Genomic DNA, 22357 nt, shown 5'->3' with positions numbered 1-22357 from the left:
TGACGCCTCAACAAGCTAACGTTGGCTGGAAATGGCACTATTCAAGCTTGTTGATGCTAACTTTTGTTTTCTGTTTACTGAAAACGTACAAGTTTCATAACAATGTAAAAAAAAAAACCCAATATATATCATAAAAAAACAAAAGAAAAAAAACACAACTCAAATCGAACAGAAAGAAAGATAAAACGTGCTCGCCGCACCTTTTATTTTTCCCCCTCCTCCCAAACAAATACTATTGATACCACGTCACCTTCACCAAACACAGCTAGAGAGGTTTCCAATAGTACACCGATTTACTCCAAACAGCTGCGAGGAGCTTTTTGTTCAACAACAGGAGGCCAAAATCACGCTTTTGGTTCCCAAAGTTTGATATATATATATATATAAAAAAACAAAACAAAACAAAAACCTTTTCTTAATACCCCTGAATTTATAAATCGGGCCGCTGACCTGCAGAATTCAATGCAATTTCACTGCTAACTGAGCTCATTTTAAAACTATTATCTCACAAAAAAAGGGGGCAAAATTCCCTTTTTTTTCTTCTTTTTTTTTTGCTTTTTATTGCTGCTCACAGTTAGTTAAAAACCCAAAGGTCCTCACCTATAAAAAGAAATGAAAAGAAGAAACAAAAACAAACATTAAATACTAAATCTAAGATTCTCCCTTGAAACAATGAAAGGCACTACTGGTCAGAAACGAAGAACTAAACAAACCAAACCAGAACCCAAAACCCGGGACAGGCGCCTGCGGGTGGAGGGCTGCGCCTTCATCAGTGACGGCTTGTCTTATTCCTGATTCTTGATGCTTTTTTCCTTTTTTTTTGTTTGTTCGACCAAAACGGTGTGCCAAGATTTGGCACGATAAGAGAGAGAGAGAATGAAGCAATTCCAATTTGGAATTTAATCGTCGCCCTTTGCAGAGGATTCTGGAGGCCAGCGGTCGTGTTTCGGCTGAACGCTCTCGGTAAGAAGAGCTCGTCGAGGGAGGAAGGGGGGAGTCAAAAGAAAAACACACACACGGTGTCGCTCTAATTCTTCTTTTTTTTTTTTACCTCCCCCCCTCCCGCTCCTCCTTTTTTTCTCCAAACGCAACCACGTGAATCAGAGCGTTGTCAAGTTTCATTTTGTAATTTTGAACTATTCCTAGGAATAATAAATACATGAAAAAACCCCAGAATTGAATCACCCTGGATTGTTTTTTTTGTTTGTTTGTTTGTTTGTTTTTCCCACGCAGACCATGGCAGTAGAACAGAAAACCAACAACAGAACACGTAAATCGTAACAAAACAATAATAATTGGTTATTCGATGGATAACATCTTGAGGACGGTCTCATGATATTACATGTACGGTTTGTAGAGCCTTTTTGTCAAGTAAATAGTGTATTTTAATTCAATTCAGGTAGATAGATTAGTTTTCTAACCTATATAAACTGGATAACTCACAAACCATAGTACTACCATGCTTTCCTATTAGGTTAATAATAGTATCTTATAATCCTATATAATGAAAGTGCACAGATTAAAATAAACAAACTAAAAATAATAAGAATAAACAAAACAAAAATAGCTTGTTTACACTGAGACATCACCACATCTCCCCTGGCTTCTCATTGGAAGGTTAGATTAGCCAATCAGAATCTCCGGTTCGCTGAACTTGGGAGAAATGTGCTTCAGCCACGAGGCCGGCGAACGGCGTTTCGCTTTAGCGAATTTCCTCCTCTTTTTTTTTTTTTTTTTTGAGTCTGCAGCTCTAACATCATGCCGAGGGAGGAGCTTGTGTTGGTGCTCCATCGTCCGAGCAGAAAGACCCTAAATCAGATGATCAGAGGGGGGAGTAATCTGAGGCCAAACGGCCATGTTAGGAGCCAGTAAACATTGCCACGTCCACACGGCCGGCGCGTTTCTGAAAGCACGTCCACTCACAGGTACCGTGAACTTTCTTGAATTTGTTTTTAACTTGCAGCACGACGATGACGAAGCCACGTTCAACCACCCTGGGTCAAAGGAGACGAGGCTCTCTCTCTCCTCTGCAGGTTAACGAAATAAAAACAACAAAAAAAACGAGTCGTGTTTTCGACATGCAGGCTGAAGATGAAGACGACGTGCTTTAAGTGAAGTCAAACATAAGAGACGAGGGAGGGGGAGCCTGCAGGAAGAGGTAGGAGGAGCTGTTTAGGGTGGCATATCGACCAGACGTTGGTTTGAAACTAGTTGGAGCTACGTTAGAGTTCGTCTACCTAAGGACAGGCGAGTCGAGTCCCGATCGCATCCTGAGACCTAATGACCGCTCGGTGACGCCACAGAGCCTACACGAAGTCTATGTCCTCAGGTTCATTTAGAAACCGCTTATTGGTTTTTCGTCCTCAGAGCATCACCGGGAGTTTTTCTTATTTTCCACAGCATCTCCCAGGCAGACATTTGTTTTTCTCCTCCCACTTCCCAGCATGTCTGAGTTTCTGATCTCCTCTCTCTATCCGAAGCGGGTTTAATAACACGAAGAGGCCTCCCTCCTCTACTCCGCAAACCCCTTTTTTTTCTCCTAATCAGCACAAACTGATAGAACTCATCGTACTCGTATGTTAAGTAAAACAAAAAAAAAAATCTAACATAGGAGTGACTGACCTCTAAAGGAGGCTGATTTGTTTGCTTTTTTTTCTCTCTAATGTGTACAATAGCCTCGATTCCATGCTTTTTGTGCTGTGGCTTATGAATGCACACTGAAGCAGGGTTGACCGCCGACAGCGTCCCGTTTTGAAATGCCCAGAGGCGCCTTTTTCTTTTTTTTCTTCGTGTATTTAAAAGGAAGGAACACTGTATTAGGATCCTGCAAGATCACAACCTGAATGAGATATATTAAGAATATAGATATATATACCTTTATAGTGTTAGAAAATCCTAATTTTAAAAAATATGTCTTGCAGGATTTCCTTACGTCAACCCTGCTTTTAGCATCGTAAAGCTAACATGTCTACGATCCACAAGCAGTACATGGATTTATTAAAAACACACGAGCCCCACTTTTTTATTTTTACCATTTGCTTAATACTAGCTTGCAATGGTTTAAAGCTATTGTCAATACTAAAACAGTACGCTGTTTCGCCCTCACGCACCGAACGACGAGAGAAAGAGAAATGGGAGGCCCTCGATCGGCTATGGGTAGAAACGTAGCACATACACACAGGCACACACACACGCACGAGGGCCATTCACACACCGAGTGTGCGAGGACGTTACCTGACAGATCTACGTTAAAGGGCGGGCGGTGATGCTAGGGGAGCGAGCTGCTGACGATCTACAGGAGAGACGGTTGCTATAGCAACAAGGGAGTTTGTTTCTTTTTCCTTTTTTAGCTGCATAACCTCGTGAGGTTATCTGACAGCTCTGAGCAATCTCCCCCCAAAAAACAAAACAAGAGCAGGGAGACACAAGGACAGGGCTTTGCATCGACACAGAAATACATCGAGTGTTTTATTCGACAGGCACTTCCGCCGAGCGGCTGAGTTTCGTTTGCAGGTTCGCTGTCCAGAATTTTTATCTTTTGGTTTTTTTTTTGGATTTGTGCTCTTCTAGAATTTGCTCCGTGTTTCAAAACGAACAAAACCACATTGCGTCTCTGTTCACAGTAATCGCGCTTTTCCCGCCCGAACGGAGAGAAGCGGAACCTGAGGCACCTGAGCTGAAGTGCACTTAATTTAGACGTGAGGATCGATTTGTCTCACATTAAAAAAAAAAAAAAAAAGAACGTTCTCTTCCGCGCGAGTATGGCTCTGAGCAAATCTGTCGAACGGAACGCGTAGCCCTCTCGGATTCCACCGTACCCCTTTGTTTTTGCAACGTGGAGCCCTGCAGCGCACATGAGCTTGTCTTGTAGCACACACCTGACAACAGGAGGGAAAGTTAAAAAAATAACAGGCAAAAACCAAAAAAATAGCTCAGAAGCTGCAAAGCCATGCAACTCTATTAACCCTACTGTATTGGTGTGCTAGCATCACAGCTTTAAAATGATCCTGAAATAAACACCTGCGGTCACAGGTGCTCCTTTTCTGCCCGTAATATTTCATTATAAAACCACTGACCCCCCCTTTATGAGTTTAAAATTTATATAGAGGTTTCTATTTTGCTCCTCTAGCTGTGAAGCAGGAGGAGCTTGCATATTTTAGTTTGTGTTTCTAGTTGTAAACATTGAAGAGTCCCTTGATCTAAAGGAGGTCAGCCGGACACGGGTCAGTCCTGGCCAGGGCGGAGAGAAAGCGTTAGGGGCCGTTTCACCCCCCCCCAAAAGGAGCACCAATGCCAACAGACGAGCTTATAAACAAAAAAAAATTGAGGATGTCATTCAGTCATAAACGCGAGAGAGTGACATCATCTTTACGAGCCTCCACCCCTCCGAACGCAATGTGTTTATGTTACCAGGTGAGCTCCCGGGAGGCCAGAACGAACAAACACCTTTTACATCATACATACAGCACCGCGACGGTGGAAAGAATAGACACCCCATAATATCCACAAGCCCACCCTCCCAACAGAACCGGGGGGCCCTTAACCCACACATGCCACATATGTCTACCGCAGTCCAAACGTCTAGGGCACACTGTACACACACATCGGCATTCCCCTAAGCGTTAACAACAGCACAAACGAGCAGCCGGTTAGAAACACAGCAGTCCCTAGAGGAGCGCAGGCTGGCCAGGGAGAGAAGCGAGCGAGTGGGGCTCTTTAACACTAAGGGCAGGGAGGGTACGACACCACCCCCCCTCCCCTCTGTACACAGCAGTCCATGCAGGGCGTTTCAGCCGCCTTCTCAGTCGCAGTAGATCTTGTACTTCTCGCTGCAGAAGTTGACGGGGCCTCCCAGAATGCCGTTGGGCAGAGCGTTGTTGGGCTCCGGGCGGCCGGAGCCGGAGCAGGTGAGGCTCTGACTTACGTGGGGGTGGCTGCCGGCGGGCTTGCTGCGCGCCTTGGCCCGCCCTGCGCCGCCTCCCCGGCGGGTCTGCTCGTGGTCGAACTCCAGGTCCTCCAGGCGCTGCGTCAGCGCCAGCTTCTGCTGGATGGCCATCCGCAGCAGGGAGTTCAGGGTCTTCTTCTCATCCTCCGACGCTGCCAGCTGCCTCTGCATTTCCTCCAGCTGGGTGACGTATTCGTCACAACTGCCAGGGAAAAACAGAAAGGAAACTGTGAGGTCACATTCGAACGTTCACTCTAAAGCGGAACAGAGGAGCGTCAGAGGTCTTCTCGGGTCACATTGTAAGAGTAAACAGTTTTAAAAGGCTCCGCTTCGATGGCAAAAAAGGATCCACGCGTGCATACTCGGACCTCATCTTTGAGATGCTCTCTGCAGTGCTAAATAATTGAAAACCAAAACGGAAACTGAAGCACTTTGTCAATAATCCTTCACTTGTCTGCAGAGTTGTTTTTGTCACCACCAGGTGGAGCCACTGACCCACAAGGCAAAGCCCTGAACACCGAAGGAGCTCCTGCAATATTAACCTCTGACTCCATCAGCCATGTCAGCTCTTTCCACCACTTTGCATCAACCTGGGGTGTTTAAAAATCCACTTTTAGACAAATGTGCACAGATTCTATCCACAAATATTATTATTCTGCAATCTGAACACTAAATCTTTATTATTTTTTTTTTAAATAACTTAACCCGGTGGCCATTCTCTGTCACCTGGGGATCAGGCTGAGTAGGAGAGGAGTGAAGTGAGCCTGAAGGAATGTAAGATTTTCTATTCACACCTGATCTCCAGTTCTCCGGTCTGAGTGAGACACCATCTCGTCTCTCCATCTCCCTTTCTGTGTGCCAATAAGCCCCAAATAACTTAGTCTTTCCTGCTCCTGTTGGCAGCATCGTCGACTCATAAGCATTGATATTAGACAGGTATGAAAAACCGGGTCATCTGTCAGGATTTTGAGGGGGAGGTTTCTATCTAAACTCTCTATCTGCTGTTGGAGCAGCCCTGTTTCACTTTCATCTCCTCTCCTGGGGTTTTCTCTCTCCTCTAATGCCTCATCACTTCCTTGCAGCCGTGTCCATCAGTGTGCTCGTGTCAGCCACTTCCTCCTGTCCTTTCTGTGTCGCTGACACGGCAACATCAGCCATTTACAGTGGTCTCTTTGAAGGCAAAGGTTAATTTTGATAGTTTTATTCTCAAACTATCCTGATTCAATTTAGCCGGCAAATATCGCCGCCTTACTTTTTTAAATCTGACATTAAAGCATTTACTGTACTTGGGAACAGCGAATTCAGTTTTATTCCATTATTATTCATTTAGGCTCAGAAAAACAAAAACTGCAGACTTAAGTTAAGGTCCTATCTTATGTGTGGCACATGTAAAAGTCATTTTCATTGTTTTCATGTATGATTTGGTTCTCTTAACATCAATCAGCAACTGCTTAAAAAAAGGTACACTGAGTTGTTAGAGTACATTTCAGACTTGTGTTTGACATTTTAAGATGTTTTTTTTCCTATTTCAGCCTGCTTTTCTACATTTTTAATGCTTTAAGATTGGGATACTTGAAAGAAAATTGCTTAAAGAAGAAAAAAAAAAAAACACAAAGACCACGTTAGACCACTCAAAATGTCTGTAAAATACTTTTGGGTTTGATAAAAAACCTTGCTGGCGTGGGCAGGGTCTTTGGAAAAAGCAGATGTTTTTGTTGTGCTCCGAGCTGCACGTGGTGGACGGCCATATGAACTCTGCCCCCGGCCAGACCACCACACAAACAGAAACCTTCCCTTCTTGTGTGTGCACCTTCAGTCACTGTGGGACACACACATACACACACACACACACAGACAAAGGGGATCAGTGCTACTTCATTAAACCCTGTGGGAGATTGGGGAACGACCCTCGCTGGGCGGGCGTGGGGTGCTGGTGTCTCTTCAGACAGTTCAGTCTGTCTTGTGTGGGAGGCCGTGTGATTTTCCCGGGAAAAAAAGACGGGGTCTATTCTGTGGCTTTAAAAAGGGCGGCGGTGGTGGCGGGGGGGAATACAATAGTCGTCCTTTTGGCCTGCTGATCGAGCACTATAAACGAAGGAAGGCAGGAGGCGGCTGCTGTCCCGTTGGGCCTGAATAGACGCAACAAAAACCCTCATCTGCGTCCTTTATGGGGTAGCTGATGGAACAGTTAATTCGTTCATATATAGTTTATTTATGACCGATAACGTCCTCGCAGCACGCAAAACCCTCATCAGCTGTGATCTCGACTGTCATAGCAGGAGCACACGGAGACAAAGAGTGCAGAAGAGGTGAGAAAAGAGCAAAAAAGAAAATATGAAAGTGGGTCAAACTAATAAATTAGAAGGATGACCGAAAGTGCCGTCTTGAGAAGAACAAGACTGACTAATGGTTTGACTCCTCATCTGTGGGAGAATAAGACATGCGGAGGCACGTCTCAGAAATGCTGGAGGCTGGAGCTTACTGTTAACTTGACACCACAGGCTGCAGCTGGAGAGGCCCAGACACACACAAAGAAACACACACACACTTAAAAAAAACGCTTTACCCTGCATGTATTCCATCAAATTCTCACAGAACAGAAATGTTCTCTAAATTCAACTATGAGCAGTCTAAGATGACAAAGCTCAAACAAAAAAAAAAACTACACATTCTTTCTATTCCACTCCACACACCCCCACCCCACGGAGGCCCACACATCATTAGTATTTTGAGAGTTTCTCCCATCTCAGAAATCCATCTTTACAGACCATCAGAGGTGATTACTCTGGGAAACTGAGCTCCTGTAGAGGGCTTTAGCTCCTCCTGACGACTGGAGAGCCGAGCGCTCGCTTTGGAGGAAGGACAGGGAAAACAAAGGAGTTGGAGGGGAAGGGGAGGGGGGCAAGTGTGGGAAACTTTACTCAGGCAAGTCCCCCTCCGCTTTTCAAAGAGCCCCCCCCCCCGACCCAACTCTGCGCCGCATAAGCTGGAATTTACATACCAATACACGAATCCCATAAACAGACTGAACATAACTCAGGGTCAGGGGGCTCAGGAGCAAGAGTCATCTGTGGAAGTATGTTTTGCACACAGAAGGAATGAAGGGATGATGGGATGGTGCTCAGCTACGATCCCACCAAATATTAGCTCAATATCTGTAAAAGTGACTTAAGTGAATTATAGTAATTGTTGTATTTGCTAGGGTCTGTTGACTGTGGCAGCCATCTTCAGTTACACTGACTCCAAAAGGTAAGAGATGAGACATTTTGCTAACATTACAGACACACAGATTAAGGCAAAAACATCATCACCCTTTCACCTTTGGTGGAGGGGGATGATGAGAAGCAATACAACTCCAGGGCTCATCCGAACGTAATGCCAATGCAATCTGATTTTCAGTTTGAATGTTTATTATCATTTTCAAATGAGCAAGTTTTCCTGTAGCTTTTTTTTTGGCTAATATAGTGCACCAAATACCTTCATGACAGCACACACAGGAGAAACGAACCGATCACACTCTGCCGGTGTCTGGAGTTACTCCTAAAAAAGCGCACTGCAGAAGTATTGAGTTTCTGTACGAGTAACATGAGGGCTTCTGAGCCGCCGACGCAGTCCCTGCAACTTTAATCGTAATAATACCATAATCTGAGCACTCTCGTCTCCTACAGCGGCCTTAAATGCACCCGGAAAGACTGACTCGGCATGGGACATAGCTAATATTTTAAAGTGGGGGGGGGGATGGTTTAAAAATCGACATAACCATCACCTGTGTCCCCCACATGCATAAATAAACAAACAAGCGGTGCGTGAGGACTTAGTCTACTATGTGTTGAATGCATAATCCACGCCAAGATAAACTGGGATTATGGACACAACCTTTGACCGGCTTCTTCAGGGAATCAGAGAAGATTAGTGAGTGTGTGTCGGCCCATCTAAGCCTCACACGCTCCAAGTCACTGATCAAAAACAGCGTAGATGTGACATATTTATCAACACACAGGTCTGAAATATTCTGTTAAATCACTTTAATCATTACGACTAATATTTGGGTTTTTTGTTCATGAATCAAACTAAAATAAAACTTATACCAGACAGAGTCAACATACGGTAAACATGGATTACATGATGACAATAATCCAGTCTTTAGCTACCTGGTTATAGCTTGTGAGGCTTTTGTATGTGAGATTAGATCCCAGTTTTCTGTTTTACGACAAGTTATGAAGAGATTTTGTCTTTGGATTCAGGATGTAAGTTTATTTTACTCTCTGCTCTGACAGCGGTGGCGTCCCTCTTACCGTGTGGCAAACATCGCTCGGAGAGACGAGAAGGTGGCGGCGTCCTCCTTCAGGGCTTTCAGCTCGTTCCTCAGTTTCATCATGGTCTCTGTCACCATGGCCTTCTCGTTCTCATACTTGCTCTTCAGATTGGCCAGAGCAACTTCAGCTGTCTGTGAGGAGACAAGGGGGAGGAAAAGCTTCAGAGGACGTCCTGGGAAGTCTGCCTCTGTATACTCAGACTGTACGACGGTTGTTTTTACATCAAGTGCAGCTCATTAAGGTACACCAGAGGCTTGTTTATTTCTGTGTAAAAATAGTTAGATTATGAGGTGTTTTTTGTTTTGGAACTGTGCTATAATGGTCACTGAGTAGCCACACATAGTTTAAAAGGCTACCAAAGCAACTGCATACACACCCAGCTTCTTTGTGCTTTGAAAGGCTGCTCCTTTACCCTAAACACACAGATACTCAGAGCAACTGGCACCATATGGCTGCTCCCTCAACCAGACTTTGTTAAAGATCATGTCTGCAATCCATTAACCAGAACAGCTGAATGGACCTAAAATAGCTCCCTCTTCCCCTGGTTCTGTCCGTCAGGCGCTTTGGTAGCGAGACGGAGCTAAGTGAACGGACACAAACATTATCCACCAACCTGCTTGTTGGCCTTGAGGACGGTGCGCAGAGTGGCAATCTGCTCCCGCTTGGTGCTGAGCAGAGATTTCAGCTTGAGGATCTCCTCCATGCAGGCCTCCTTGTCCTTGTCGGCCACGGTGCCGAGCTCGAGCGAGGCCACCCTCTGGCGCGACAGCTCGGTGGTGCGGTCCACCGCCAGCTGAAGGTGTTTGATCTGGTCTCTGATGATAGCCACCAGATTGTAGATGTTCATGGGCTCGCGGCGGTGATCAGACACGGGGGACGGTATGGACGAGCCCGGGGAGGGGATGCCGTCGCCGAAGTCGGTCTTGTAAGGCTCTGGGAAGAGGCCCTTGGTGAGCAGGATGGGAGAGCGGCGGCCACGGCCCTCGGGGCTGCTCCGACCACCCTTACCCTCTTTGTAGAAGTCGAGCATGACGCGGTTGGGCGTCTCGTTGTTGCACATGCAGACGTGGTTGTAGAGGGTGGCCAGCTCCTCACTGAAGGTCACCAGCTCATCCTGAGCCACACTCAGACTACCCTGGGACTCGCCTGCAACATCGCTCAACTGCCATGCACAAAGAAAAGAATTCATTACCCATCATTTTGAAAGCAAAAACAAAATGAATCAGACTCATAACACCCGGCATTTATTAGAATAAAAACATTAAAGCAACATCTCACCTTGCGCAGCTCCTTCTCCAGCTTAACCTTCTCCTCTCTGTCCGCATGGCTCGTCTTCTCCAGAGTGGCCAGTTTATCTCCCAGAGTGGTGACCTCATTCTCCAGACGGGTGCGCTCCTCTTCGTAACGAGACTGACAGGCCTGGTACTCTGTTTTTAGAGTCTTCAGTTCCTCCTTCAGCTCTCCTGCTTCAGACACAGCCACCTGCAGAAAACAAAAACAAACAGAAATCATATTCCGACTGTGAAAAAAAACCCTAAATAAAGACATTTTGTCCAACCTGTTGAGTAAAAATGCTGTCCAGCCCAAGCTCCAAGCAGCCAGTTAATCACCTTGTACTTGCACTCCAGGATTTCAGGTCCGTTGATGTCCACCTCGTAGTAGTCTCCGTCCTCGTGGCTGTCCCGTTCCTTCTCGTTGTCCAGGGCGGACTGGCGCTCCTTGCTGGCTTGGAGCTTGCGGATGGCGTTGAGGTTCTCCGTGAGGCGGTTGACCTTCTCCTGATGCTCGGACAGAGCCCAGTTAGCCTGCTCCAGCTGTTTCTGGGAGTCCTGCAGGTTGGACAACAGGTTGACCTTCTCTCGCTCCATCTGACGACAAAAAAAAAAAACAAGCAATAAGACTTTATGCACTCATCGTTTATGTTTTTTGTTTCGGTAACTGGATGCAGTGAAGAATAACTCCTGCTTATAGACAGATAACTTTAAATCAGAGGACAATCTGGTTCGTGCCCAAGATGACGGTACGAAAACATGGCAGCCAAACTGCCAGCTAGCTCAGCATCAGGGTCAGGGTGACCTTAACAAGTAGCTGGACTCATTTCAGCTTAGTCACGGCATAAATCAAGGATGGGTCGTCTTACACACATGAACATAGCTCAGCTTGTATCAGCACAGCTGATCTGTGAATAATATGATGATTAAAAAAAAGACAGCATGCTTAACAAATCCTGAGTTGATGGAAAAGCTTCTCCAACATGGCTTTAGGATGTCACTTGAGAAAAGCTTTTTGTTTCCACCTTTTGTTAAAAGAAATCTGTAGCATGCCCTGATAGGGCAATAACAAACTGATTTTATCAGATTTCATTTGTTCTTTCATCACAGTAATCAAGTAGAGATGATGCAACTTGGTGTTTTCTGTTAATCCAGCAGCTATGTTTGTGTTTGATAAACGGAGAGGAAATAAATCACAGCCTGTAAAACAATTACTATCCACGGGACTTTCCGGTGACCATGGAGCTCAATCATCAGTGACCTTGTTGCGATGAGCCAGCAGATGGCAGGTCCTCTGGTGCCGCCACCTGCTGTCTCGAGGCCCCACCGGAGCCTGGAAGTTATGTCTGTGCGCGTCTCTCTGAATTAACTTTACTGTAATGGGATTTAGATCGCTGCAGCAGACTGGGGCTAGTAAAGCAAAACACTTCACTGTGACACACACCTTAAAATACACCTTTAAATCAAATACATAAAGCTTTTTCTTATAAAAAGGGCTGAAATACCACAAAATAACAGCTACATGGTAGTATGTTGTTAAAGTGGCTGCAGTGTTTTATGGTGGAAGGAAAAACTAACCTGCATCAGCTGCTGTTTGAGCTTCTGGATCTCTGAGATGTTCAGTTCACTCAGCAGGTCGTCCACGAGGCTGGGCGCGGGGTGGAAGAGCTCCTCCTTGCTGGGTGTGGACATGCGGTTGTCGTCAGTGATGGTGCTGGCAAGCTTGCTGAAGCCGTTCTCGTATCCATGCAGGGCCTCGTCGTTGTTGGGTTCGGTGGCGGCGTCGTCGCTGAACTTGAGGCCGTCCAGAGAAACGCTGAGAGGACTGAAGGGAGGGAAAATGCCGGGTCATTTGTTGTTTTTAACAATGTTAGCCTAAGGCTGACAGCGCCTTGTTTGCACGCTGTTTACCTGTGGTACAGGGTGTCTCCGATGTTCATGTAGTGGGAGAGCTCTTTCCTCAGGGACGCCTTGAGCTCCCGCTCGGTTTTGATGGTCTCCAGAGCCTCGCCTAGCTGGCGCTCGGCGATTTCCTTCAGGCGAATGGCATCCTCCAGCTGGCTGTTCAGGAACTGAGTGTCTTCCTCCAGACGACGGATCTCATGCTTCAAACCCTCAAACTCCACCTGGACAGAAAGCAGAGGCATAAAATGTATCATTTCAAAACATCACACACACACAATACGGATATTATTACATTTTTTAAGGAATTATTCATTTAATACATATTTAATTTCCTTAAGACTTAATATTTAAGTTAATTCAGTTTAATCTTTACTTATTTCCCAAAAACAATATAATCCTTTGTGTCTTTGCGTATGTGATAAGTATGTAGCATCATCGAAAGTTAACATCAACTAGAAAATAAGCCTGCTGGACATTCAGCTGTTAAGTCTGAGAAAAAGCCCTGATGTCAAATAAAAAAAGGCAGCAACTTCTGTTTTTATTGAAATCAGAGGGTCGTAATTATCATGATTAAGCCCAGAATGATGATGACCAGAAGCAACTGTAAATTTATCAGGAAGAGGGCCGTTGTGTTCGTGCTCTTCACCAGTGTCATTGTCAAACCATAACCCCACCGTCCCTCGGCGCTGGCGTGGATCCGACTCACCTGACTCTGTTTGAGAACGGAGACCTGTTTCTGCAGTGAGATGTTTTCCTCCTCCAGCTCGGTGTAGTCCTGCAGCAGTCGACTCTCGCGGAACTTGTACTCCTTGATGTCATCTCGCAGCTGATTCCTCTGGAGCTCCACCACCTGGCTGTTCTGTAAGAAGCAAACACGGCAAACAAGGAGAGGAAGAAAAAAAAAAAAAAAGCTGTCAGTGATCAATATCAGAAGATTGATCTTTTTCCCGATTGACGTTTAGAGACGATTGTTGCTTTTAGGCTTTTCAACGCTCTGAATGTCGCTGAATAGTAAAGAGTTCCCGTCTGGCTGAACCTAACGTGTGCATGCGTGTGTTTGTGGGCCTGTTGGGAGATAAGGTGGCCAGGTGTCTTTCTGGGCAGTTGGCCACAAACGTGTTCTCTTGCCAGTTCTAATGGCACAGAAGGGATTGAAGCCTTCTTAGCTCTTTCTCGAGGACATGCATTCAAAAGACAGGAAGCTCCGTAATGCTCTAATGATCAAAATAATGTACTAATTATGATTCATTCTTTGTATACACAAGCCAATTGACACAAGTGAAGAAAACTGAATAAGTGGTCCAAAAATAGACTGAAATATGCCATGGCTGTGCATGAGAAGGAATATGCTAATATGTGGAATGTAAAATGAGCATAAATGTTAGCTTTCCATTTGCTCCTATTACAAGATGAGGCTCTGCTCCTAACATACTGTAAGAGCAATTTGATCTCGAGCTGCTCAGGTAAGGCCTCATTAACTATATAAGAGAGGTCTGAGTTGTGGCCTTTACCTTAAGGACTCTATCAGACCTACTGAGCCACCTGTGTCCTCACCAGCTCTCTCCCTGCGAGGTTTATCAGTGCCCTGCTGATGCAGGGCGCTCTTTCAGAAAGAGAGGGATCCTGCAGGAAATCTGACCGAGGATTATTCAGCTGTCAGGCAAGCCAAGGTTTCACACTCGCCTCATTTTAGAGCTGAATAAGTAAACGTACAAGTGTGAATATATATCTGGTGAAAAACCCGTCGAGTGTCTGAGAAAAGGGACGTCGTGTGCGCGGAAGCGCATGCTGAACGGTTTCGAATATTTACATATTTCTATAAACGTGCGACTAAAAAGACACAAATATAGCTAGGGTTTTGCATGTGCGTGTGCGGGACTTTGTATATATGTGTGACGGGGCTTTCTTTTTTAGAAATGTTGGCACAGATGACCTGAAAGCAGACACAGTAAGCTTCCCAACCCCTTAGCCTTTCAGCCACTTCCTCTTACGCTATTATCATGTGGTCACATTAAAAATCCCTGATCCAAGATCATTTTTATCACCCTCTTTGCACACTTTTACTTTCTCACCATTGGCTCGAGATTTAACTGAACTGAATCAAACAAAACATATTTTTTGGAACTAAAGGGGTCAGTAGTTCGATAAATTTGCCGGAGCTTGCACGGTTTCTGTGTTTGCGAAGGCTAGCTAAGATTAGACTTGGTGGTTATCTTTAATTGGATTGCCTCCAAAAGTTAATCACATGTAGATCTACATCTAATTATTAGTCTGAGAGTTTCATTGAAATTATTACAGTGGTTCACCAGAGATTATGTATTAATACAAAACAGGGTTGGCTCCAAAAGGTAATGCCATAATTTTAAGCAAAGATTTTGACTTTCAGCTCCTACCACATCAAGTTCTAGTCCAATATCTGTCAAATTGTCTAATTTACAGCCATGTTTTTGTTTGGTAAGGTTGCTTAGCTGTGGCAACCATCTTGACTCCAGAAGTTATTCGGTTATAGCGGTACAGCCAATGATTACGTGGTATCCAATGTGGTATCGGACAGGCAAATATGCACACAAAGGCAGAAGCATCATCTTCCGCCCTTCAAGTGATACACAGAACTTGTTCATGCAACTCAGGAGACTTTCCTGCTACCCAGAGCTGTAGTTTCTGAGGAAAAGAAAATGCAGAAATACGTTGTTAAATCCTCACTGATGGGGAGTACGTGCTCCCAGTTAATTCCCTCTTTAAAAGAATCACCATGCGCCGAGCAGAGTAGAAGCTGTCATTTGACTGTGGATTAATATTCACCAGGGTGTCGGACAGGTCTGATGAGTGTTTGCTGTGTGAAAACCCACATGTCGGCGCACTGATACATAATCCATGAGTCCAACTGCTCGCACTCAATGCGGACTTCTGAAGGACAGCAGAATTTTAAAAAAAATTCATCCAAAACATGAAGAGTTTGGGGGGTATAAAATAATAAACGCAGCTGATCCATGAAGAGTGTAGACACAATCTCATAAGCAGAGCAATCTCTCTTTTTTTTTCAGCTCAACAAAGCGGCAGCAGCTGGCTGCTCGGGTCTCTTCCTCGTCAGAGGGTTATGTGCCTCAGCTGGAAGGTCAGTGCCGTTCAGTTCAGATGAATAGAGGCCGCCACTGAACCTGATTAAGACGCTGCGCAATCTGATTAAAATGCACACACCAGCCACGACCTTTCACCTCGCTTCCGCACGCTCTGTTACAACGAGCCCCTGAGAGACTGAACGGGACACCATGTGCGCCCCGAGTGCTATCAGCAGTTATTAGCGTGAGGGGGACGTACGGCTCTCTGGGGAACGTTTCTGATGAATCACAAACATGAGTGCCTGTAAAAACTGGAGTGTGATATTCTGAGGGCAATCTAGGTGCCACCCACAAAAGCCATAACCAGACATCAGTCAGGCCAGTGGGCGTAACGTTTGTCCCTCCGGGTGACGTCCGGACAGCTGCCTTAACAATCACATACATTACAGAGAAGCATGCCACTTTCCTGTAAAGTGGGGGGCGATAAAGACCATCTTAAATCTTTAAAATAAAGTGAGAAGAAGAACGTGAATGTTTCTTATACGTTCTAATGAAGTGGTTTCTAAAAGGCACAACAAATCTCTGTGAATCAGATCGCTTGCCATCTGTAACATTTAAGCTCTTACTTTCAGTTCTAAGCGTTTTATCAGTAAACTATTTCTGACAAAATTTCAGGGCTACAGATTGCTTAAATCTTATCACAGCTCGTCTAGATGTGTTTCTACAGATGTCTAAGTTCTTATAACCATTAATGTTTTTGGAAATGCCTCGACTGCGCAGTGATCCATAGTGGAAAACTTGAAGGCTTAGCTCAAAGAGTAGATTAAAAATGCTTTAATGCTTTGTTAAAAACCTCTCTGTGTTCTTAATAACTCAGCAGAAGCCCGTTTTGCCTTTTTGGAAAATCCATATAGCCTCTTAGCCTTAGTTTGGCTCCATCGGAAGTGATGTGCAGACTCCCAGATGGCACAGGACTGTATTATTCATATCATCGGGCAGACTGACACGTCCAATCCTGTTTCTGTCCCTCCATTTCATTCTTCATCCTCCTCACTTAGCACTTAGGTAAAATGCTCGTGTGCCGGCCTCTTTTCCCAACAAATACCCCTTCTCAACCAAAGTGCAGAAGCTCCCAGATGCCGCGACCCGAAAAAGCTTTTCCTACTCCATTTCTCAACTTCTCTTTCTAACAGCCCTGACCTCCATTTTGCCTTTTCTGCTGCTCTAACGTTTCAACCCCCACTGTGCCTGGATCTTTCAGATGTCATGCGTCAGTCACAGCTGAATTCCCCAAGCTTTGGTCCTTCAGAACCGATAAAGACAAATGGACAGAACGACTATGGCTGTTTCTGCCCGGACACCGTGTGAGCAGTAACGCTACACCGAAGGACACAAGCTGGCGCCGCAGCAAGTCCATCTCACAAACCCATGTCCCAATCCAAACTCTCCCGAAGATCACCTTGAGGACAGGTGAGGAATGAATGGCAGATGCGGTGCAGCTTAAAAAAAAAACGCAAAGAAATAATGGAGCTCTGAAGCATCGTTGCTACTGTCAGAACGAAGGAGGAGAGTGAAAGCTGATCTGCTTTTATCTTTCTCTCTTTTTTTTTTTTTTTGCAAGCTGCTGTCAACCTCCTCGAGCCAGCTCAGACGCCACAAAGGAAAGAAAACAAGGTCAAGGTCACATGTCTCAGTGAAGGAGCTGAATTAAAAAGTGAGAGGAGCCTTAGAAAGTGACACTGTGCCCGGTGCGTGACTACAGACAAACCCATGGGGTGACAGTGGGCTTCGTGCACGCCACTGAATCTGTGATTTTGAGGTCATTTGAAATGAGTGGAGTTTACACCCATTAGTGGGACTGACTCTGAGGGCATGTGTGTGTGTTTGTGTTGTTGATTTATCAGTAAACATCGATCCGGCAGAGAAAAACCTCTTTGGTCCAGTGAACCCAGGGGGTTAAATGAAGACAAATGCGTTTTCAGCCAAATTAGTTACCAATGGAAATCCCCTAAATGTATTTCAGAGTCGTTCCCTAAAAATAGCAATCCATCTGCGAGACAGTCGGCTGATGAGGCAGCTATCTGAAGACTGAGGAAGACGAGGAAACCCAGATATTATCTGGAGGGGATTGAGTGAGCTGTGATTTCGTGTGTCTGTGATAAAAAAAAGAATTAAAAAAATGAACAGATCCATCTCTGTAATTGCTTTTTTTCCTCACTTTTTCACCTCATAACGCATGGCCGTTTTAATCCCTTTCTTTTTAGAAGCAATCTCTTAACCTCTTCTCCATTCGTCTTTCCATACCGCCTCCTCCTCCCATCCACCGCAGGAGAGGAGGCGATCCGTCTTGCCATTAATATCACAAGAAATTATCAGGGAGCAGACATCAACACCCCAGAGCCCTTCAGGACTAGGAGTCCTGTTACATTAGCCTCATCGTGTCAAAAGATAATAACAGGGAACAAAGAGCAACCCTCCTTAGATCTCTGTTCCGCTCACCTCAGACCCTTCAGTAATCAAGGAAAGACTTCAACGCTGCCACTGACATTGCTCTTGAACTTGTGTGCTTCACTATTCCACAACTAAAAGCCGGCCAAATACTCCCGATTCCTCTAGGTCTACCAAAACAGAACAAAACAAAACAAAACAAAAAAACAGCCTTCCCTCACAATATACTTCAACCTCCTCCTCTTCCATCTCTGTAAACGAATGTCTAAGATGCAACGTATTTTTGAGGCAAAGGGGGAAAAACAAGAATAGCTGAACATTTTAATAGTTCACATTGTAGTAACTGCACCATAGTTGCAATCCTTGGGGAGAAAATATACATTGAAATTACTGGAGCATATTTAAAGTGGAGGCACAGTTTTAATTTAAAAAATAAAAATAAATCTGCAGAGAGTGATGATAGACTAATTTGCTCTGATACCATTTGGAACATTTTTTTTTTTATCTTTGGCTTTGCTTGATAATTTGCTGACACTTGGCCCGTGGGGGCTCCCCATTCTGCGAGGATAATGTAGCTACATTCTCTCAAGACATGAGATTGAATTTAATGAAGTCATGCCTATAAGACTGCGCCTCCTTACGACGTTACAAGCCCTTTTGTTTGGGGCGTTTAATCCTATAGACCGAGCCGTAGCGGTGAAAATACCTCTTATCTGTGCGTCGGGCTGCCGTTTGGCACAAAAAGAAACGCCTGGTTGGTTTGATTGTGACAACTGTAGCCAACTGGGATGGTGTAACTAAAATGGATGTGAATGAATTGGCCTCTGCGGTGTCAAAATCCTGTTAACTAATTGAAGCTTCCGGCTATGTGAAATTATGCTTTCAACCAACTGATTTGTGAACAAAACGCAGCCAAATTACAATTTTTGGTGGCTTTTAAATGCCTATTTTTTTTTCCCACAAAAACACCAGTTCCATGAAAGCTCCTCCTTCCGAATTTATCACGAGTCTCTTGAGGAATCTTGTAGATGGGTAAAATAAAAAGGCTGCAGTTGCATTCCCCAATTTACAGCCTTGCCCCTTCTCTAACGGACTTTAGGCCTCCTATTTCTTTTGTGCCAACTGCAACGTGCCCCAGCGCCCTCCTCCTCCTCCCCATCCACTTGCTTTGGGCTTTTGAGCTAATTTGAAATCCAGGAGACAAAGGCTCCTTTCAGGCCTTGCGAGCTGATCTGGTCCCAGTGCCAGCCTCAGTGCCCAGCCTTTGTCCGTTTTGCTCACACACCTCGCACCCAATAAAGTGCCATTAGAGGGGTGCCATTATCTTCAATACATGGGACAATTTACACCCCGGACCATTTTATCTGACCAATTAGAGCTGTGTGAGGCTCACCGCAGTGGAGTGGGGTTTTTAGAAAGGGAACAGCAGTGGCAAAATGGCTAACACGCAGCCCACCAGTGAGACGGCCAATAAATAGATAAATCAGAGTCGCGCTGTGTTCGAGATCTCAAAATAATGGAAATATCTACATTAAATGACCTCAGGTGCGACTGTAGAAAGCTACAGTGACACTTGATAAATAAACGGTGGCCTGTTTTATAACATGGAGCCCACGCTCTTTTTTAAAAACATGTCTGGTTAGGTACATCTGGCTCCCATAATACTCAGCTCACATAGATGAGCAGCAGCTGACCTAATTATGGTGGTATTTGGAGGTCTTTCAGAACTTAAGTCGGTGTGAGGGCCATGGCATTTTTAAGTCTTCCTTTTAATCTCAGCACCGCTGACATCTGCTTCAAACAGTGACTCCCAGAAAAAGAAGAAGAAGAAAAAAAAAAAACCCAGCAGCACAGTGAATCTGGATGTGGTTCAAGGAGGAGTGTAGGTTTCTTAAAATTGTTCCCCTCACCCCTTATTGAAGTCTTGACCTACAAAACTGTGAACTCAGGTAAAGCTGCTGAGCACAAACAGGGAAGATGGGTTTAATATTCTTATAGCAGGACAATTAAATGAGAACAGAAAAAATAAATAAATAAAATTAATACCATGCAGAAGAGCATAGAGTACGAGGCACACTGTGGTTGATTATTGAGGTGCAACTGGTTGGATAGATCGGCAGGAAACATGTATAACACCTATTTTCACTCAAAACACAGCTGTAGGTGGGTGTTATTGGAACTAAATAATTCCTGATATAATACAACAAAATAAAGAAATGCAGTATGAGTAGACTTTTTGTCAGTCGTAATAAAGCAAAACTCTTGCTAAATGATGCTACTTCAAATCCCTTCACTGTAATTCAAGCTTTGACTTGGGTGTCAAGGCAGCGCGGACCTAAGCTTTAAAGAAACTTCCTGTTGATCTCATTTCATACCTTCACGTCTTTTGTGTCAAACTGGATTCCACAAACCCGTCAATGCAGTTTCATCCTGCACGGCTTTCTTGTTAAAACTGCCATCGTCACTTGTGGAGTCGTAGACTAAATCGCAAGCGATATACAAACTCTCGGCAAAAACAGAGCCTTCGCTTTGTGATTAATGAGGTTAATAAGCTGCAAATAAATGTAAACACAAGCAGCGAAGGGGTCAGACATTGTCCAAACTGGGACACCATTAACGATGCCGTGCATTATATTTAGATGCGCTCGCAGGAATGTGTGCCCAGACTTCCCAAAACAGCTTGGCTGGGCCTCTGACAAACACAAACTGGTTTGTCTTATCTGAGTTGTTTTGTTTTTTTTAATTATTTTTATTATTATTAATATTATGGAGGCTCGTCTCAAACACCACAGCTGAAGCAACAAGTTGAGCACTTTCTGCAAGCAGCAGTTTCAACAAACTTAAGATAGTTGAAGTTCTTACATCTTTCGTATGAGAATAATAATAATAATAATAATTATGATGATGATGATCTAGTTTGTGGCTGGCGGCTCTACTCTTAGAAAATAATTAGGGGTGGAGTTCATCAGTTTAGCCTTGAAGGAAAGGTGTTTCTACAGTCATTAGTGTGGTTTTAACCTTGTCTTTGCATGTCATAAACAGTTGGGTTTGTGGCTCTGCAGTCACACCCTGATTAATACAGCCTCGAACAGAAAATTATGAGATACAAATGTCAGCGCAGCAAGTACATGCAGCTCTATATCTTGGCTCAAATGCGTCTATCTTCAATATAGCAAGTAAAACAAATTAAAAAAAAAATGATACATGTTCTGTGTCTCCTCCTCTTACCTCTTTCATGTCCTGGGAGATGGCAGAAAGGCGCTCGTTCTCAAACTGGGTGTTGGCGAGGCCGTTTCGTGCCTGCCGGAGCTCGTTCTGCAACTCCAGGACTCTCTGCTCGTAGTAGGCCTCCTTACAGGCCGACTCCTGGATCAGAGACTCTTCGCGGCTCTCCCCATCTGCTGCCACCTTCCTGTGGTTGGTATAAGCTTGTCCAAAGGCCTGAAAGGAGAAGAGGGGGGAGTTTCTGATTAGAAGTAATAAAAAAATCTTTTAAAAAGCAATACTTGACTGTTAATATTTAGGGACCAAGTTTAAGATCCACACTGATGTTCAAGCATGAGAAGGAATTTTACAGGATTTTAAAACAATTTCTTGTGATTCAGACGTTTTACTCAGACAGTGATTTCTACTTTGGTGGTTCATTTGAGGACCGGTGATAAAAACTTCCCAAAACCTTCATACCACTCTGTAGAGATTATCGGTTCTGGTCCATCTGGGATGCATCAGAGTGTCTCGCCCCATCCCCCCCCTCCCTCCTCTTGATGCAGGATGCAGGCCTCCCTCTGCAGCACGTGCTCCACAGTGACTCCACAGATGGAAAGAGCCAAACAGGAAATGGACTCGGGTCTAAGTGAGAGACCAGCTTTCTGATGCACTTAATACCTTAGATCGTATCCAGGGACGGTCAGGAGATCAGACGAGGGGATGGTCGTTGTTAAAAGGCAACGAACCATCACACAGAGTGTGAACTAAGAAAGAGTTTTTATTGCTGCTGCTCCGTCCGTAATTTGGGCCTTAATGTGCTCTTAGCCTGCAAGGCAGAAACAACAAAACCCCGACAGAGGCTGACCTTCATACTGCAGCAGAAACTGGGTTAGACGACACTCTCTCCCCACTCAAACTAACCACCGTCCTGATTACAGATTTCATTTTCAATCCTGTAACCACCGGTGTTTGCAGGGAAATTCTGACTCTTATCTTGCCTAATAGCTCGAGTGTGCACGCAGGCAGTAATCAGAAATCACCTGAGGCGCCACATCTGACCTTGTTTGAGGCTTCGGCGCTGCACTCTCCCTTCTCCCAGACCGGCTACCCCAAATACACCACACGTGACTGGCTGCTGCAGGATTTTCTCTGTTTGACTGAGTATCCTATTAATCCCTGTAATTCCTTCTAAGAGAGAGAGGGGGG

At 44.8% G+C, this 22357-nt stretch overlaps 1 protein-coding gene across 1 annotated transcript in view; it reads right to left on the bottom strand.

The window, feature by feature from the left end:
* Window positions 1-1034: 1034 nt before the first annotated feature.
* LOC108232062 (protein bicaudal D homolog 2) overlaps window positions 1035-22357 on the bottom strand; it is a 41333-nt gene continuing 20010 nt past the window's right edge. Inside the window, exons 2-10 of the mRNA XM_017409614.3 lie at window positions 21173-21385; window positions 13144-13296; window positions 12444-12658; window positions 12111-12357; window positions 10872-11129; window positions 10540-10743; window positions 9875-10423; window positions 9241-9392; window positions 1035-5147 (exon numbers count right to left, since the gene is read on the bottom strand). Coding sequence (XP_017265103.1) covers window positions 4802-5147; window positions 9241-9392; window positions 9875-10423; window positions 10540-10743; window positions 10872-11129; window positions 12111-12357; window positions 12444-12658; window positions 13144-13296; window positions 21173-21385 — 2337 coding nt within the window. The 3' untranslated portion in view covers window positions 1035-4801. The remainder of the gene's footprint in view (window positions 5148-9240; window positions 9393-9874; window positions 10424-10539; window positions 10744-10871; window positions 11130-12110; window positions 12358-12443; window positions 12659-13143; window positions 13297-21172; window positions 21386-22357) is intronic.

Source organism: Kryptolebias marmoratus, linkage group LG8, assembly GCF_001649575.2.
Source record: "Kryptolebias marmoratus isolate JLee-2015 linkage group LG8, ASM164957v2, whole genome shotgun sequence".
Classification (NCBI taxonomy): domain Eukaryota; kingdom Metazoa; phylum Chordata; class Actinopteri; order Cyprinodontiformes; family Rivulidae; genus Kryptolebias; species Kryptolebias marmoratus.
This window is presented reverse-complemented; position numbering and strand designations above follow the sequence as displayed.